This window comes from Phascolarctos cinereus, unplaced genomic scaffold (assembly GCF_003287225.1).
Source record: "Phascolarctos cinereus isolate Bilbo 61053 unplaced genomic scaffold, phaCin_HiC Scaffold_2;HRSCAF=192, whole genome shotgun sequence".
Taxonomy (NCBI): Eukaryota; Metazoa; Chordata; class Mammalia; order Diprotodontia; family Phascolarctidae; genus Phascolarctos; species Phascolarctos cinereus.
In genome coordinates, this window is record NW_027555625.1 from 77304576 (window position 1) to 77324145 (window position 19570).

The following is a 19570-nucleotide window of genomic DNA, read 5'->3' on the forward strand; positions in this document are numbered from 1 at the left end:
TTCTACCTCTTGTTTTCTTTCCTCTCTGTGGTTGACCAGTTCAACATTACACTGTCCTCTACACTTAAATCTTTGGTCCCCTTGTCCTAGGTAGTCATGCCTTACCAAGCATCAACCTTAGGTTACCCTCATCTTCTTTCTTCTCTGATCCTACCTGAGTGCTATTGAATGCTGCTAGAGAAATTCACGCAATAGTGTAGACTTAGTCCACTCATGTTTTTGGTTCTTTAGCCTCCACTGGGCCCTAATTTCTATAAAACAACTTTTATTTTTTTCTAATTGATTGGGTTCCCCAAAGTGGCTCCCTTCTCTTTTTCCCCCAGGATCCCTACACTATTTCTTTTCCCCTCTCAGCCAAGGACCTTGCCTACTGCTTTATTGAGAAAATAGGGGCATTTACCATGAGTTCCTTCTCCTTTACTCTATAAATCACAATACTTCTACATTGCCTCTCATTCTCTCATGCTTTGCTTTAGGCTCTGATGAAGAGATATCTCTTCTCCTTGCTAAGGCCAATCCCTTTAATTATGTTCTTGATCTCATCCTCTCTCTTCTTCTAAAGGAGTTTGTCTCTTTAATCATCCTCTCTCTCATTTTCAATCTTTTCTTATCTATTGGCTGCCTCCCCATACCTAAAAACATGTCTAGTTTTCCCTCATGTAAAAAAAAATGTACATGATCCTGCCATCCCCTCAATACAATAACTCATCATATAGCTCTTCTTCCTTTTCTAGCTAAACTCCCAGAAAAGTAGTCCTGTTCTTGGATAAAGGAAGATTGATACATTAAAAGTTTGGAGAGACAGATGTCTAGTGATGGGAGTTCATACCAGAGTTCACTGGCAGCTGAGCCCAGCATGACAGGAAAGTTCAAGGAGCAACCTGCTTGTATAGATCAGCCCTGTAACCTAATGGAAGTATCCTACGTCAAGAGAGTAACTTGTTTAGTGGCTGTCTTGCATTCTGAAGTGAATTAGTGGGGGCAGTGCTTTGAAGCAACTTCTTTAAGTTTGAGCCTACTCCACATGGACTAAAGTAGTATAGGGGAGAGGGGATTTCTGGGTATTTTTGTTCTTTTTATACCTTTTCAGTAAATATATCTTTATAAAATATAATTAGTTAAATGGTAGTGGGAGTACTAATTAGTGATGTTGATCATATTTAGGAGATGTCTATCCATCTATCTTATCTATCCATCCATTTATTCTTCTATCTATCCCTTTGTCTCTCCATCTATTTATTTATCATTTCTGCACGAAAAATGAAAGTGAGAGTAGAGAATGATGGAGGAATACACAAGCATAACCTAATATGGGAGGTCATGTGGCACAATGAAAAGCGAGTAGGATTTGCAGCCATAGGGTCTGGGTTTGAATCCTGGGGTCTTCCTTTTATTACCACCAGTGTGACCTTTGGCAAGGAACTTAATCTCTCTGGGCCTCAATTCCTCATATGTAAAATGAAGGGGTTGGACTATAAAGCCATTGAGATTTCTTCCAGAACTAAATCTAGCATCCTATAAGTTACTGCTAAATGAAAAGATGACTCAGAGATTTTCCCAGGAGAGGCCAATAAAGGAGTTCACAGGGTTGACTTTTATCATGTGTCTAAAGATAAGGAACTTCATTTTAAGAAATATGTGGTCATTTCCCATAGCAGTGTTTATAAAATAGGAATTTGTAAAAAGCTTACCATGAAAATAATTATAGCTTATGTGCCAACATCTGTTGCGAAGGTTTAAGACAGAAAAATTATATAAATGTTCTATAAATTCTACAAAAATTCTACAAACTTGATAAGACTCTACAAATAAAATCACATATGTTAGAAATTTTATCTTCTTCTAATCCCCCTGACCACCTCACCAGTTAATATAGAAAGTAAATGGGTCAGTGGTCTGCAAGTAGAGATGTGCTTTGTTATATCACAGTGTTTGTGCTCACTGGAAACTATGGTATTTCATAGTTCACTTAGCACTTGACCCAGCTTCTTTTCCATTTCAAGTGACATTTTATTATGATATGCTAGTCAAGCTCAAAATGAAGGTTTCTAGGTATGGTTTTATAGCTGGATACTGTCTTATCAGGAGTCCTAAAAATCAAATTCTGTTCTAGGTTGGTAGACAGCCTAGAGAACAGAAAATTACAGGTAATATAATTCTGGTGAGCATGATACTTTCAGGAATTTGCCTGTTAGGATGGCAAGGAGCAGAAGGCTCTTTGATCTTCCCAGTATTTTTCCAGAACTTAGTTATCCCTTTGCTCAGTATATTTGCCTATGCAGGGCTTCCTACATTTCCTACTCTATGGCATTCTCTAAAGGGTGTCACTGCAATAAGTCTTGTCTCAAGACATCCCAGAAAAAATAGGAAAGGATAGGGGAGAGGCAATGTAGCATAGTAAAATGAGCACTGGAATTTAAGAAGACCTAGCATGCCACTTCCCATTTCCTCCATTCCACCTTCACTCCAGTCCATCTCTGTGATTCTGGGCTTTTGATCTGTGAGCATTCCCCTTATCTTGCCTGGACCCAGGCCCATCTTGCCACTTCCCAACCATCTCCATGTCATACTGTCACATTGGTGACTTCCACCCCCTTTCCAAGTCTAGCTCTGAAAGGAATAATCAAAGTAACACTATTCCATAAAAGAATGTATCAGTCAATTGCCATATGACTCTGATCACCACTTCCTCTGACTTCCCTGTCCAAATCCTCCCTGGCCACCACTGGCCTAAATGTATTGTCTTCTCTTATTAGAATGTAAGCTCCTTAAGGGCAGAGACTATCTTGGTTGTTTGCATTTGTATCTCCAGGACTTAACACAAGGCTTGGCACACAGCAAGCACCTAATAAATGCTCTTTCCTTCATTATATAGATGTGTACACACACACACACACACACACACACACACACACACAGTATATAAGTAGCCAATATAACATAAAAATAATAGATGAGAGTGTAAAGGAGAACATAGAAATGACTTGCAAACCTGTCTCATAAATTAACTGAGGCTATATCCTAAGACTGTATACTAAGTTAAGAGAAGCCAGCTAGGCTCCAACCTAAGCCCTCAGTTTGTAAGCTGCAGATAAGTTCCAAGTATGCTCAGTGTTATGTAAATTATACCATTATCCCTTCCACATCACGACTTTCCCCATTGGTTTTGATATATGTTGCGAGTCTGGTAAGAAATTAAATGAGAATATTTTGGAACTTTGCAGATGCCACAGGCAACACAGGAAGACCAGCAGACAACACAGAAAAAGTTTAGAAACTCAGAAATGCATACAATATATGTGCAGTATGGCATAATATCAACATATTTTATCCTTTAATACCAAAATAATTCAGACCACTTCTCTGGTACAAAGGGAGAGCCAAAAAATTTCACATGGACTTTCCGGATTGGAGGGGTGGGGTGCTGTGCCCCTAACCCTCAAGATGTGGAAAAGATAACTGTATGTTATATGTGTGTATGGTTTGTTCTTCCTTCTTGCAGAGGACTATGACATCAGGGAGATGATGACATGACTTGCAATTGACTTTGATTTGAGAAAGGGAGGGCTGTGCAAAGTCACCAGCCTCACCTTCTCTTCTAGAGCCATCTGAATCCAGTGGCCAGATATTAATCAAGACAACTGGAGATGGCCCAGGATGTAAATGAAACCCTGAGTTGGTATGGATAAGAATTGGTCTGCCCCCCACCAAAACCATAAAAATATGACCTCCAAACCCTGCCCCTTGAGTGCTCCTCTACCTACTACGGGTCCATGATGCCTGGATCCAAGATGCAGTTATGTAAGTGACTCTCTATGACCTTTTCTCTCCCCTGTCTCTTCCCCATGCTACCTGCTTTCCTTTACTACTCAGTTCCCAAACTGCAGTGTTTCAGATGGGTCTGCCTCTCTCCACCATCCATTCCATTCCCTGCACTGTCCCTGTACTCTCTATGTCCTATTAAAATGTGACTAATACATTACTCCCTGCTGCCAGCACGGTCTTTCCCAGTGAGTATCTGAAGAACTGAGCATGTTTATTTCAGCCAATGGGAACCCCTTGGTGGTTCCCTTCCTTTAGGCATGAACTAGGAGCACCAGCGCTGAAACTTGTTGTTTATAGTTGTATCTACAGCAGATAAATCCACTGGCAAGAAGCAAAGACAAACAAGGAACCTCATGCCCCCTTCCAGGAGGGAATCCCTCTTGTTGGGTTTTAATAGAACAACATATATTTTAATACTTGGTGACTTTAATGCAAATGTGTGAATAGAGGAAGAAGAATAAAATTTGATGAAAATTGTGATTTGGAAATAAGAAACCAGGCCCGCCAGAACATAAAGACTACAGAGAAGCCCCATGCCTATCTAGCATACTCGTTTTCTTTTTCAATGTCAGGAGTTCTTGTTTAAGTTAAACACTGTTAATGAAATTAATAATATTTTAACAAATAAGAAATGACTAATTACACATGTGAGTGTCATTTCCCAAATCAGCTCTCTTTGTACAGTCAGCTCATTGATTTGTTAGAGCAAAAAATCAAAAATAGAAAGAATAAAAACGAGAAGATATGACATGTAATTTAGGTAATTCCAAACTGATCTTTTTAAAAAAAATTGTTAATACCAAAAGACAGAAAGTGAATAAAAGAACAGATTTCAACAGATTATCACTATTTCTTAAGTAAATTTAATTGATATAAATCTATCACTGCAATGAGGAGAACAAAAGAGTCTAAAAATCATTTCAGTCAGTAAACTCTTGATGTCCTTGCAAAAAGGACAGCAGCCAAGGGAATACTGGATTAAAATTCAAACTTTTGCTTGTAAAGGCTTAAATGGAAAGAGAAAGATATGTGAGTATTAGCAGTTTCACCTCACAAAACAACATGAAACAATGGGTGGGAAAAATAGGCTTACAGAGAGCGTGGTGACCACCCCCAATAGAGCCAGATCCTCCTGAAGGCATCGAAAGATGGGAAAGAAAGGAGGATCATGAACAGAGAGAAAATGGAAATGAGCCGTTGATGTTTCTATAACATACCCTTGTCTTCATCAATGACAATGAAGCCACTATATTTAGACTCTAAGAACAAAGTGTCTAATGTGCTGTGTGAGAAAGTACCTTCCATCTCCTTTGCAAATATCTCATATGTACATCATTATTTGCGGGGAGGTCATTTGAACAGGAGCTCCATGGAAGAAGATATTATGTATTTGCCTTTGCCTTTGTTTGTATCCCCAAAACTTAGCACAATGCTGGGCATATAGCAAATGTTTAATAAAGTCTTACTGATTGCCTATTAAGGGCATTAGAAATGGTACTAGAAATAAACAAAGACAGGAAAAGTGCTGAATTTGAACACAGAGGAAACCTATGATGGGGGGGGGTGGCGGTGTGCACCATTTTGATGGATTGACTTTTAACATACCTGAAAGATAGGGAGGCTACCAAATGCTTAGAAGGAAAAAAATCTCAGTTCTTGTTATTACTAAAAAGAAAACAATTGAGGGGGCAGAGCCAAGATGGCAGAGTAAAAACAGTGACTTGTTGAGCTCTCCCCCAAACCTCTCCAGATACCTGTAAAAAATGGCTCTAAACAAATTCTAGAGCAGCAGAACCTACAAAAAGAAAAAAATTTCTAGCCCAAGACAACCTGGATGGTTGATTGGAAAGGTCTGTTGCACCTGACTGGGAGAGGAGGACAGTTCAGCATGGGTACAACAACTAGGCCTCAGTGAACTTGGAGCAGGCCTCAGGGGACTGAATCAAGGGGAGCTGTGGTGGTTTCTAGACTTCTCAACCCACAATACCAAAGACAGCTTAGAAGTAGAAAAGGTCTGTGAATTACAGTGAGAGAGGAGCTCAATCTGGCCCCAGTCCCAGCATGGCAGCTGCTTCTGGAGCTCTTAGCCCACAGACAGAGGGGGGGATCAAGCAGCTGATCAGAGGGAGATTGCAGGGATTGATTTGCTGGCGCTGAGGTAGGATTCTCTTGCTTTGCTTGTACTTGGATCTGGGCCACAGTTCTGGGTGGCAGTGCTGGGGCAAGAAGGAGCATTGGCGTGGTAGAGCTTATTATTGTGATGGAAAGGGAATCCTCCTCACAGTTCCAGGGCAGAAAAGAGTGCTTGTGGTTACTCACAGACCAGAGCACAGGCCATGAAAGGAGTAAACATCTCACCTATGATCATACCAGTTTGGAAGAAACAAACATTTACAGGTGCCTGGAAGTATCTCTGAAAATAGCTGCACAAAATCCCCGAAGCTTAAGACAGTACATTCTCCACACTGGAAGCAGACCCCCATTTTAACAAAGAGTTTAAAAATCAAATAATTGGCTGGGATCATGAACAAACAGCAAAAAAAAAAAAAGTCAGACCATAGAATCTTTCTTTGGGACAAAGATCAAAACATACAACCAGAAGAAGCCAACAAAGTCAGAGCTCCTACATCCAAAGCCTCCAAGAAAAATATGAATTGGTCCCAAGCCATGGAAGAGCTCAAAAAGGCTTTTGAGAAGCAAATAAGAAAAGTAGAGGAAAAACTGGGAAGAGAAATGAGAGTGATGCAAGAAAATCATGAAAAACTAGTCAACAGCTTGCTAAAGGAGACCAAAAAAAATACTGAAGAAAATAACACCTTAAAAAAATAGCCTAACCCAAATGGCAAAAGAGGTCCAAAAAGCCAATAAGGAGAAGAATGCCTTAAAAATCAGAATTGGCCAAATGGAAAAGGAGGTCCAAAAGCTCACTGAAGAAAATACTTCCTTAAAAATTAGAATGGAGCAATTGGAAGCTATTGGAATTGGAAGCTATTGGAATTTCTCTTTATGAGAAATCAAGACATGTAAAACAAAACCAAAAGAATGAAAAAATAGAAGACAATGTGAAATATCTCATTGGAAAAACAACTGGAAAATAGATCCAGGAAGGGGCAGCTAGGTGGCACAGTGGATAGAGCACCAGCCCTGAAGTCAGGAGGACCTGGGTTCAAATCCGACCTCAGACCAAACACTTGATACTTACTAGCTGTGTGACCTTGGGCAAGTCATTTAACCCCAAATGCCTAAAAAGCAAAAAAAAAAAAAAAAGAAAATAGATCCAGGAGAGAGAATTTAAAAAATTATTAGACTATCTGAAAGCCATGATCAAAAAAAGAGCCTAGACATCATCTCTCAAGAAATTATCAAGGAAAACTGCCCTGATATTCTAGAACCAGAGGGTAAATTAGAAATTGAAAGAATCCACTGCTCTCCTCCTGAAAGAGATCCCCAAAGGAAAACTCCTAGGAATATTACAGCCAAATTCCAGAGTTCCCAAGTCAAGGAGAACATATTGCAAGCAGCCAGAAAGAAACAATTCAAGTATTGTGGAAATACAATCAGGATGACACAAGATTTAGCAGCTTCTACATTAAGGGACTGGAGGGCTTGGAATATGATATTCTGGAGGTCAAGGGAACTAGGATTACAACCAAGAATCGCCTACCCAGCAAAACTGAATTAATCCTTCAGGGGAAAAATGGATATTCAGGGAAATAGAGGACTTTCAAGCATTCTAGATGAATAGAAAATTTAACTTTCAAATACAAGACTGAAGAGAAGCATGAAAAAAGATAAACAGGAAAGAGAAATCGTAAAGGACTTATTAAAGTTGAACTGTTTACATTCCTACATAGAAAGGTGATATTTGCAACTCATGAGACCTTTCTCAGTATTAGGGTAGTAGGAAGGAATATATATAGACAGAGGGCACAGGGTGAGTTGAATATGAAAGGATGATATCTAAAAAATAAAATTAAGGGGTGAGAGAGGATTGTATAGGGAGAAGGAGAAAGGGAGAGGCATAATGGGGTAAATTATCTCACATGAAAGAGGGAAGAAAAAGCTTTTACCATGGAGGGAAAGAGGGGGGAAGTAAGAGGGAATGAATGAATCTTACTCTTATTGAATTTGGCTTAAGGAGGGAATAACATACACACTCGATTGGGTATGGAAATCTGTCTTAGCCTATAGGAAAATAAGGGGGGAAGGGGATAAGAAAGGGAGGAATGATAAAAGGGTGGGCAGATTGGGGGAGGGGGTAATCAGAAGCAAACACTTTCCAGGAGGGACAGGGTCAAAAGAGAGAATAGAATAAATGGGGGGTGGGATAGGATGAAGTGAAATATAGTTAGTTTTTCACAACATGGCTATTATGGAAGTGTTTTGCATGACTGACTACACATGTATAACCTGCATCAGGTTGCTTGCCTTCTCAATGAGGGTAGGTGGGCAGGGAGGAAGGGAGAGAATTTGGAACCCAAGGTTTTAAAAAGAAATGTTGAAACTTATTTTTACGTGCAACTGGGAAATAAGATATACAAGCAATGGGGTGTAGAAATCTATCCTGCACTACAGGAAAATAGAAGGGGGAAGGGATAAGCGAAGGGGGGTGATAGAAGGGAAGGCAGATCAGGAGGAGGGGTATTCAGAATGCATGCCATCTTGGGGTGGGGGAGGGGAGAATGGGGGAGAAAATTTGGAACCCAATCTTGTGGAAGTGAATGTTGAAAACTAAAAATAAATTTTTAAAAAATAGAAAAAAAAGGAAATTGTGTATGCAACTGTAAACTTTTGTTATGTAATTTTAAAATTTGTTTTTGTCAAAGAAAAAATATTAATACTGTTTAATCAATCTAAAATATTAGTATTCTGCTTTAGGCACAAATTTACCAGAAACAATTTTATTTATTTTAATATTAAGCTCATATCCTAGAGAGAGATGTCCAAACTGATATAGTTCTCTTATGCCCAAACATGTCTCTAAGACAATTTGTGTTAATATTTATAGAAATTTCTTAAATTATTTTAATTTCATTAAATATTTCCCAATTACACATAAAAAACAATTTAACAATCACTTTTTGAAATGTTGAATTCCAAATTCTCTCCTTTCCTCCTGTGTCTTACCACTCCTTGAGAGGGCAGTTTGATTTTGACTGCTACATGTGAGGTCATACAAAATATATTTCCTTGTTAGCCTTGTTGTGAAGGAAAACACCAACAAAATAAAATAATAAAGTTTTTTAAAAAACAATCAGGAAAGGTCAGCAAAAATAACTGAGTAATATGCCTATTTTTGCATTTCTACTTGGACAGAATTGGACAGGGATAAGTTCAGTTCTGTTCTCCATAAAGGAAGGCATTGGGAGGAGTTTGGTACCCCACCCCACAGCCCTCCAGTCAGAGGGATGAAGGCTGAGGGAGGTGGTATGCAGGTTTGAGTTAGCGGCAGGTGATGAGATTAGGAAGTGATGAGTTTAACCTGGGGACTCAGGTCTCTCAAATTCTTTAAAAATAATTTTTAATTGATGTTTGTTTTACATTGACTAAATTTCCTGTTGTATTCTTTTCCCCAACTAGAGAGCCATCCCATATAACAATAATCTTCAAAGAAGAAGAAAAGAAAAATGTCTTCAAAACCCATTGATACATTTAAAAAAATCTGAAAATATATATATAATGTTCCATATCTTGCTAAGGAGTTGGGGGAGGGGGGCTGGGAGGTATCTTCTCATATTTCTTCTTTGGGGCTATTCTCATTTTATGGTTTTGTGGAATCCTTTTCGTTTTCATTGTCAGTCCAGCAATTTTTGTCATTGGAGGACTTAACCCTTTCAAGCCTAGAACTCCCACCCTAAGGCCTCAATCTTTGGGTTGGGGTTTCTTCACTAAAGCTAGGCCTGGGCCCTAGCCAAGTTTTTCTTCATTCACCTGGGTTTCTCCACTCCAGCTGACGTGATGTTCTTATCACTCCTCCCCCACCACTTTACCAGTCCTGGAATTATAGTCAAATTAAATCGGCTCTTCCTTCTGGAAAGGGTGTGCCAATCTGCTCCTAAAGGCTCCACTCACTATCCTCAAAGCTTTCCTTACTGAAATACCTATCTCTGGCCACCATTTCCTTAAATGTATAGTTTTCCTGTATTGGAATATTAAATTCCTTGAAGGAAGGAGCTGTATTTGTTTTTGCATTCCTAATCCTAGTGCTTAGCACAATGTGTGGCATATAATAAGTGCTTAATAAATCTTAATAAATTCGTTTTCATTCATGCATTCATATGCTCTTTCCCTATCCCTTCTTCTCAGGATCCTCTACTTGATTATATACGGCACAGAGCTGAGAAAGACTTGGAGCACAGAAATGGGGAGGGAGAGTAGGTGATGTGGGAGTGAAGCTATAGGACTGACTAGAAAGGCTTGGTCTCCTTCACTTCTATATTGGGGGTGGGATGGGGAAGAGGTGTGGGGGGAATGGGATGCAGGGGAGAGAAAGGAATATCGAAATCTGAAAAACACATCATGTTTTCTAGAGATTACCCTAAAGAGAGCCAAAAAGACATTTAGTGAATCAAAACTGGGTCAGGAGAGCGGGGCTTTGAGTCATGGACTCTGCCATTTACTTGTGTTATAACTAAGCAAACCACTTTTCTTCTTTGAGTCCCAGTTTCCCCTTTTTTGAATCAAGGGAACTAGACCAAAATGCTCCCCAAGTTCCTTTCTATCTCTGGTGTTCTGTGTGATCGGAAAGAGTCCTGGACCTATAGGCAGGGCACCTGGGTTCAAGTTAATAATAACAATAATAATAGTATTTATTTATGTGGCACTTTAAGGTTTGCAAAGCAATTTCCATACATCATCTCATTTGAGCCTCACAGAAACTTTGTGAGGTAGATAATACAAGTATTATTATTCCCATTTGTCAGGTAAAGAGAGGCTCAGAGGGCTTAAGTGTTACACCACCAGTAAATGTAGGAGGTGAGATTTGAACCCAAATTTTCCAGGTTAGACCAGTTAAGAAGTGAGGACTTGCTGCTCACTCCACTTCGCATCTACTGCTCTGCCTGATTTCAGTTTCTTGTAACAAGATGTCCCAAGCCAGCTACTCTCCTGGTGCCCTCCCTAGCCCACCTTACAGCCTCTTTTTGGTGTTGTGTTTCCCAATTAAATTGTAAGCTCCTTGAGGGCAGGAAATGTCTTTCTTTTTCTTATTTTCTTATTCCCAGCACTTAGCACAGTGCCTGGCACTGTGGTAATAAATGTTCATTGGATTAATATGTTATACTCTTATTTTGACTATTAGAATTGCCTTCTAATTGGTTTGTTTCCAATCATTCTCCATATAGTCTCAGTTTGATACTTCCAGGCCACACACAGGATCATAAATTTAGAACTGAAAGGGGCCGTAGACATGATCTAGTAAGCCCTCTCAATTTACAGATGAGGAACTTGAGACCAGGAAAGGTTAAGTGACTTGCCTGAGGTTACTCAAGTCTTAAGTGACAGAGGCAGGATTTAAACTCAGTTCCTGTGACTCTAGAAGCAGTACTCTTTCCACTGTATTATGCTACCTCCCATACTCCTAAAGCACAGGTTTAAGCATGTTACTCCCCTACTCAAAAATCTGCAATGGCTGTTCATTGGCTGTAGAATAAATGATAATATACTCATCCTGGCACTTAAGACTCTCCAGGAGCTCTCCAGGCTCTTCCTCCCTTTCTAGTATTATTTCACATTACTGCTTTTCAAATGCTCTGTTTCAGTCAAACTGGCCTGCTGGCTCTTCCCCATCTCCTGTTTCTATGCTGTTGAACATGTGGTTCCTCATATCTTTGAAGCACTCCCTTCTCACCTGTGGAGAATCTCTAGTTTCCTTCAAACCAAGAGTCAGGCCCCACCTTTTACAGGATCCCTCCAGTCTGTCTCTCCTGAAATTCCTTTGTATATAATTTGTAGTTGATTGGCAGTGAGGCGTTGTTAATGGAGGATTGGCCTTGGAATCAGAAAGACCTCAGTGTTCTCCCAGCCTTAGCCACAGCTGTGTGTGACTAACCTCTCCATGCCCCCAGCAACTCTCCAAGACTTTGGAAGTTCCTGCACTGAGATCTTCCTACATCAATGAAATAACAGGGCTGCACCTAAAAAATCTCCAAACCCAACCAATCAGACAAACAAAAACCTTTCTTTGGGGTACATTCATCTGTGTGCATGCTTTACCCCCTGTCTGTTCCCAAGAAAACCTAAGCTCCAAGACTCAGCTTAAAAATCCTGCCTTCTGCAGAAGGTCTTTCTCAGGCTGCCCCCTCTGAGATTATCCTCCATTTACTCTGTATGTATCTTGTATGTACATAATTATTTACATGTTGTACCTATGTGAGCTCCTAGAGGCCAAGGACTATGTTTCAATCAAATCAACAAGCATCTTTGTATTGCCTATAAATACGTGCCAGACACCTGCTAAGTTTAGGGTTCCAAAGAAAAGGTAAAACATGCAAACAACTCTGTACAAATCAGAAATATACAGGATAAAGTGGAGATAATCTCAGAGGGAAGATACTAGTAACACTAGCTTCCTCCTGCCTGTATTAAAGGAAGAAATGTATCAGGGATAAAAATTCAGAATGACAGCTAGTTTGAATTTACCCTATCCATTACATTTCACCATAATCCATATTAAAAAAAAAAAGGTCATTTAATCCCTTTCCCTTTCCATATTTTTCCACATCTTTGCTTTCTGTTGATAATCGGATCCTGCCATTTTTATCAGAATTCTGAAGTGCATATACTTTTTATACAATCCAATAGTGACTATACTTGGATCCAGCCAAGTCTGGAGAGGATTTTGAGCCTCTCTACCTGCTATTAGTATTAATCACAGACTGCAAACTACCCAAGGGCAGGGGTCATATTTTATTTAAACTTTGTACCTTCCCCAGGGTATGTGTCTGCTTAGGGGTCTGCACAATGTAGGCACTGAATAAACTTAGAATTGAATTGTAATGATTTGAATTTGAATAGGTTGTCTGTCTAAAGGAAACAAGAATCATCCCCCAACACTACCAAAGGGGCTTTACAACTCCAGGGAGAGAGAGGAGGGTTCCTTCCAACACAGGTAAAATGAGGGAGTTGAACATGAACTTAGTTTTTAAATATATTGATAGATAATAGATAAAGGCGTTTTAACATAACCGGTTTCCTTTGTAATCCTATATGTTTTATGTTATGCATTTAAAAACATTTTGAGAAGGGGTCCATAGACTTCACCTGAGGACCACTAAAGGGGTCCATCACACCTAAAAAAAAAATCTGAATTAGATAAACCCCCAAGGTTTTTCCTTCTCTAGTTTTGCTTCTAAGCTCTCTTCTAGTTCAGTTCAATTAAAAAAATTATTAAGTATCTATAATGTACAAAGAGTGAAGGGAACGGCCCCATAATATTTTGTAGATGGTGCAGTGGAGAGAATGCTTGACCTGGAGTCAGCACAGATCCGAGTTTTATTTTTTTGTTTTGCTTTTTTGGAGGCAACCAGGGTTAAATGACTTGCCCAGGGTCACTTGGCCACTAAATGTCCGAGGGCAAATTTGTACTCGGGTCCTCCTAACTCCAGGGCCCGGGCCGGTGCCTCACGCATTGAGCCACCTAGCTGCCCCCACATCTGAGTTTTAATCAGCCTCAGACATTTAGCTGTGTGACTCTGGGCAAGTCATTTCACCTCTCTGCCTCCGTTTCCTCACTTGTAAAACGGTAATAATAGCCCTAAATCCCAAGGTTGTTGAAATAATATTTGTAAAGTGCTCTGCAGACCTTAAAAAGTTATATAGGCTATTTTTATTGTCGTTGTTCTAACTAGGGGCTTAGGACAAGCATACAGAAAAATGTAATAAAAGGCTGGGTCTACTGAGTTCAAAGGAGAGAAGCAGGAAATTCCAGATCTTTCATTCTTTATCCTATGTTCTAAGTTTTTTCACCACTCGGACATTCTCTGACCCTGTAGGTTCCAGTTTCAGATCTGCCACCAGCGAGCTAGGTGACTTTGGGAAGATACGGCCAGAGTTCTGAATCTCGTTTTCTCCGCGTGTGGGAGGAGGCGGCCGAGCTGGGCCGGGCCGTATTTGAGGGCCCTCCCTGCTGTGACGCTCTCTGAGTGGGAGTGGGATCCGGCTCTTGGACGCAGCTACTCTGAGGATTACGGCAACGGGGCCAGTAGCAGGAACCCGGGAGCCTCATTGAATCAGCCGCTGCTCTCGGCTGGCGGCGGAGCAGCATCCTCTGTTCCGCGCCCGGCAACCGGAGCATTCCCACAACTCGCGGACGCCAGCCCCGCACCATGGCCAAAGAAGGCGCGGAGAAAGCGGAGGAGACGGAGCAGATGATCGCCAAGGAGGGCGGGCCCGAGGCAGCCCAGGGCGGTGGCGGCGGAGGCGGCAGCCCTCGGGCCGCGGACACCAAGGAGATGCGTGCAGTGCTGCTGGCCGGCTTCGGCGGGCTCAGCAAGCTGAGGGTTAGCCGGAGGCCCATGCCCGAGCCCCAGGAGGCCGAGCTCAAGATCCGCGTCAAAGCCTGGTCCAGTATCACCTCTCTTCTGGCCTTCCTCCCAATTCCCGGACCCTTCCCGAACCAACCCCCAGGCAGCCTGATCTGATTGTAGCTGTGTCTGTGGGGAAGGGGTGTGTGTGTGTGTGTGTGTGTGTGTGTGTGTGTGTGTGTGTGTGTGTGTGTGTGTGTGTGTGTGTGTGTGTGTGTACATGCATGCGTGCGCGCTTTCGCGTGTGTCTGCGTGGGAGTTTTGTGTGTGTGTGCGTGCGCGCTTTCGCGTGTGTCTGGGTGTGTGGGTGGGAGAGGTGTGTGTGTGTGTATATGTGTGTGTTGGGGTGGGGGTGGGGGTTGTGAGGTGCCCACAGAGAGGGAGCAACTACCTTTGCTTTTACCCTTAAACAAATCCACCTGGTCTTCATCGCCATCCGTCTCCTCCAATTTTCCACCCCTCCTCTCCCCTCCCCTCCCCTGGGCATAGGAAGACCCTCCCTATTCTGGTGCCAGAAAGTGTGTAAGAGAAGGGAGGAGCTGGTGACACCTCGGGGAATGTTCGCTTAGGAGTCTTCTTGGCACCACAGCCTTCTAATAACGTGAGAAAAGGATGAGCCCTGGGTTGAGGATCAGAGGATCTGGTTTCAAATCCTGTTTCTTTTATTGGTCCTGTGAAAGTTCCTTCCCTTCTCTGGGTCTCAGTTTCCTCTGCTATAAAATGGAAATAATAAAACTCACCTGGGGCTGAATGGAGACCCAAGGAGATTAGGCATGGGTTATGGATTTTGTTAAAGTGCTAGATACTTGAAGGCTATTGTGATTCTGGGGAGAATATTTGGGAAGGGTCTGAAGGGATGCACTGAGATCCAGTACTGCCAAGGTCCAGCCTGAATGAAAAGGAGCCTGGCTTGATTGTATGTGTGTGATGTGCTGGTAGGGGAAGGGAGGTGAGGGAGTGGTACCAATTTGTTCTTCCCTGGTACTATCCCTACTTCTTTTCTAGTGTGACCATTGCTGCAATGGGCTTGGTGTTGTGCAGTAGAAAGAGCAGTGAGTGGTCTTGGAGTGACAAGACCAGGACTGAGTGCACAGCTCTCCATGTGATCTCGAGCAGTTCATCTCCTTTGAACCTCAGTTTCTTCCTCTGTAAAATGAAGATAATAATCTGTGAATGACCTCCCTGACACAATGGTTGTTTCAAATGTGATGTGTAAACATGAAAGCACTCTGGAAATGGGAGTTGCATTATTAGTTGCATGGAAGCCTGCATCCTAACCACCCTTGGAGGCTTCAGCCTAGGGACTTGACTGTCCTCTTTTTCACTCCCAGTCCTCTTTTGGCCACTCCCTAGAGCAGAAAATTGTGGTAGCCCACTTGACAAATGGATGAAATGTTCTCTTCTATGGCTTGGACTCTGTTTTGATATATTATTATTCAAATGATTAATTTAATCCTTTTCTTCTGCTTTTATCTCTTCCAACCCAAATTTTGAACCTTAATTTTTCAGGTTCAAAAAGTGCATTTTCAGCAAATATTTTTTTTATTCTTTATTTACCAAGCCGCTGTGTTCTTAAAATGAATTAATAAAACAGTTAACCCATTCCCATCCAAATGAGAGCCTGTGTGCTCCTATAGCAAGGGGAGAAGGCTTGGGACAGAAGGACAATTCAAACTGATCAACTTCCAGAGAAACTTTCCAGTTAACCAAGTGCCCTGTCACCTGCATCATGCTTCCTTTAAGAGGCAGTGTAGTATGGAGGAGAGCATGTTGGTCCTGGAGTCCTGACTCTGACACTAACTTGCTGTATCACCTTGGACAAGTCATTTCACTTTTCTGACTGAGCCTCAGTTTTCTCATCTATAAAATGGGACTAATAATACATGCACTGGTGTAGCGGAAGGAAGCATAGGTTAAAATCCCAGCTCTGCCATTTAGCCCCCAAGTGACCTTAGGGGACAAAACAGGTACAAATGGGAACAGGAAGAAGGAAAAGGGTAATGTACGTGGATTTCAATTTTCAAATCATAAAAATGAGGTGGTTGTAGACCATGATCTTTAAGGTCCCTTCCAGCTCTAAAGCTATGATTTCCCTTGGTTGCTGGGTAGTGGTGGGGAGAGTGGGGAATCACCTTATAAACCATAGAGACATCAGCTATATTAGCCTCACTGGACCCTTGTGGGGTAGATAGTGAGCCCAGGGAAGTTATGGTGGCAGTGTTAGGTCACAGTGTTAGGTCAATGATTTCTCTCCTGAACCAGAATCTACTTGCTGCAATGATGTACTGAATATCAGGTATTCTAGAGTGAGGAATCACTTCTGTGGAGCTGAGCCCATAGGGGTGGGGTGGGAGAGAGAGAGGATGACTTGTTTTCTAACTGCATAAATGCTAAGGCCCTCTGCACTGGCAGGAAAAGAGATGTCAAGGCGAAGGACAAAAGATTGATTTTTCAAAGCAGGATATGTGAGCCTATACTTAGACCATACTATACACACACACACACACACACACACACACACACACACACACACACACACACACACACACAGAAATCTGTCTCCCTCCGTCTCTCCCTCCCTCCGTCTCTCCCTCCCTCCGTCTCTCCCTCCCTCCCTCTCTCCCTCTCTCCCTCTCTCCCTCTCTCCCTCTCTCCCTCTCTCCCTCTCTCCCTCTCTCCCTCTCTCCCCTCTCTCCCTCCCCCTTCTCTCCCCCCCCTCTCCCCTCTCCCTTCTCCATCCTCTCTTTCTCCCTCCCTTTCCCCTCTCTCTCCCCCTCCTTTTCTCTCTCTCATCTTCCCTTTCTCCCCTCCCCTCTCTCTCCCCTTCCCTCTCCTGTTCTCTCCCTCTCCCCTCCCTCTCTCTCTCTCTCCCATTCTTCCCCCACCCCTCTTTGTCTCTTCTGTTCTTCCTCTCTTTTTTCTCCCTCTCCCTTTTCTCTTTCTCTCTCCCCTTTCTTTCCCCCTCCCCCTCCCTCTCTCGCCCCCCACCACATTATTTACCATTCTCACAGGAGATTATAAAACGGGTGAAATAATTTGGGGAACAAAGTTAGTGATGGGGACCAATTTGGGGTTTCTTCTGATGATCCCAACCTAGCCTTGACTAATCTCTCCTTATGCAGAAAGCTCTGCCCTCTGGGGTCAGGATGATTGATTTTGGTGTCTTTTTTAGTGTCTTCATCATCCCCTCCTAGCTTCCCTGGCTTCCTTCAAGTCACAGCTAAAGTCTTTTCTACCAGAAGCCTTGCTGGGGTCTGCCTTAATGCCAGTGCCTTCCATCTCTGATTATCTCAAATTATCCTAGATATGTTTTCTATGTACATGGTTCTCTGCCTGCTGTCTCCTGCAACAGATAGTGAGCTCCTTAAGGACTAGGGCCATTTCTGCCTTTCTTGGTATCCCTATCACTTAGGCAGGCACTCTTAATAAATGCTTGTTAACTTAGCTTTAGTGTAAACCTTTTAACATCTGAGTGTTCTCTCCTCTGTGAACTAGCTGGATTCCATTATAAATGATCAGAGATTCAGAATAACTTGCTCCCATTACAGTAGGGCTTTATGACTCTTAGGTTCAATTCAGCAGGTATTAAGCACCTCTTGGGAATAGGCTCTGTGCTAGATACCAGGCATAGTAATAAAAAAAAAAGGAAATAATTTCTATCATCAGGAAACTTTCTTTTGGTGGAAACAACAGGCACATAGTTAAATAAATTTATTATATGTATATAAATTATTGGAGGGTGGGGCTTGGCATGGAGGGGATCAAGAAAGGCCTCTGGTTGGCAATGGTACTTGAATTGAGCCTTGAAGGAAGCTAACAATTCCAAGAAGTTGATGTGAGGAAGAAGTCAGTCCCAATGGGGATCAGTCTATACAGAATCACTGAGGCTGGTGGTAGAATGCTGTTTATGGGGAACAGTCGGTATCCCATGTGACTAGCATATAGAATTCAAGAAGGGGTGTCAGTAAGCCTGGAAAGGTAAGTTGGAACCAAGGAGTTTGTATTTCTCTCTAGAAGCAAGAGAGAGGCATGAGAAGCTTCTTGAGTGGGGATGTGACCTGGGCAATCCTGGACTGGAGCAATATCAATTGGCCTCTGTGTTAAGGATGGATTAGAGGGGGAGAGACTGGAGGTAGTAAGACTTCAGAGGAGACAGCTGTAATTGTCCAGGCACAGGGGACCAAAGCCCTAACCAGGCTGTAAGTGGAAAGAAGAGAGAGAGTTTGTAGAACTGACAAGACTTGGCAAATGGTGGGCAATGGAGAGTGAAGAGTCAAGGATGACCCTGGGGTGGTGAGCTTGGTGGAGGTGACTGGGGAAAAATGCTAGTGCCTGCTACAGAAAGAAGTGGAAAGAAGAAGGAATACAAAGTTTATTATCCCATTTTGCAGGTGAAGACTCTGAGGTTCCACTTAATTGGCTTGTTCTGGTTCACACAGCTAGTAAGTGAGAGTTGAAACTATAATCCAGATCTCTTAACTTCAGGTTCAGTGTGCTTTCTAGCAAACCAAACTGCCTGTGTCAGTTACTCCATAGTATTTGGCAGAGGATAAAGTGGCAGAAAATAACTAATTTCCATTGGGCTTGTAGTTTTCCTCTCATCAGCCCTGGGACACAAAGAATGCAAGTATTCTTGTTTTACAAAGAAGGAAACTGGGGTTCAGACACAATTTTCTGACATTCACATTCAGGGCTCTAAGATTTTCATTCTTCTCAATATGTCACCTTGCCTCTAAATGGAGTTCTGCCCTCAGCCATTATACCATGATAATCTTTAGTCATCAAACCGGTATACCAAGTAGGCCTTGCAAAGCTACACAATAGTGTGTCCAAACATTTTTGGTCCTTTTCTGCTCATTACAACATTTTCAAGGGTCTAGATTTGAAATGAACTTTGTGTAAAAGGTATGAAAAGGGATCACTTCTTTGCCTATAAGGATTAGAAAATACACAAGGCAACGTGGCCTAGTAGATGGAGGATTGATCTTGGACACAAGATGATCTGGGTTCAGGTTCTGCCTCTGACACTAACTGTGGGACCATGATAACCTCTGAAGAATGTGGCATCTCTTAAAGTACCAATTATAATCAAGTTGCTAATTGACATCATTGTTGGAAGGGATTTTACAGTGGGAGTTCCCCACATCAATTAAATCTCAGATTTGTACCCATAATTGCCTTTTATCAGAAAAGGATAACAATTGCTCAGGTGTCTTTAGTGC

General features: G+C 42.0%; 1 protein-coding gene across 1 annotated transcript in view; it reads left to right on the forward strand.

Moving 5' to 3' along the window:
* Positions 1-13958: 13958 nt before the first annotated feature.
* The window catches only part of VAT1L (vesicle amine transport 1 like), a 111532-nt gene continuing 105920 nt past the window's right edge, over positions 13959-19570 (forward strand). The window contains exon 1 of the mRNA XM_020964872.2: positions 13959-14386. Coding sequence (XP_020820531.1) covers positions 14151-14386 — 236 coding nt within the window. The 5' untranslated portion in view covers positions 13959-14150. The remainder of the gene's footprint in view (positions 14387-19570) is intronic.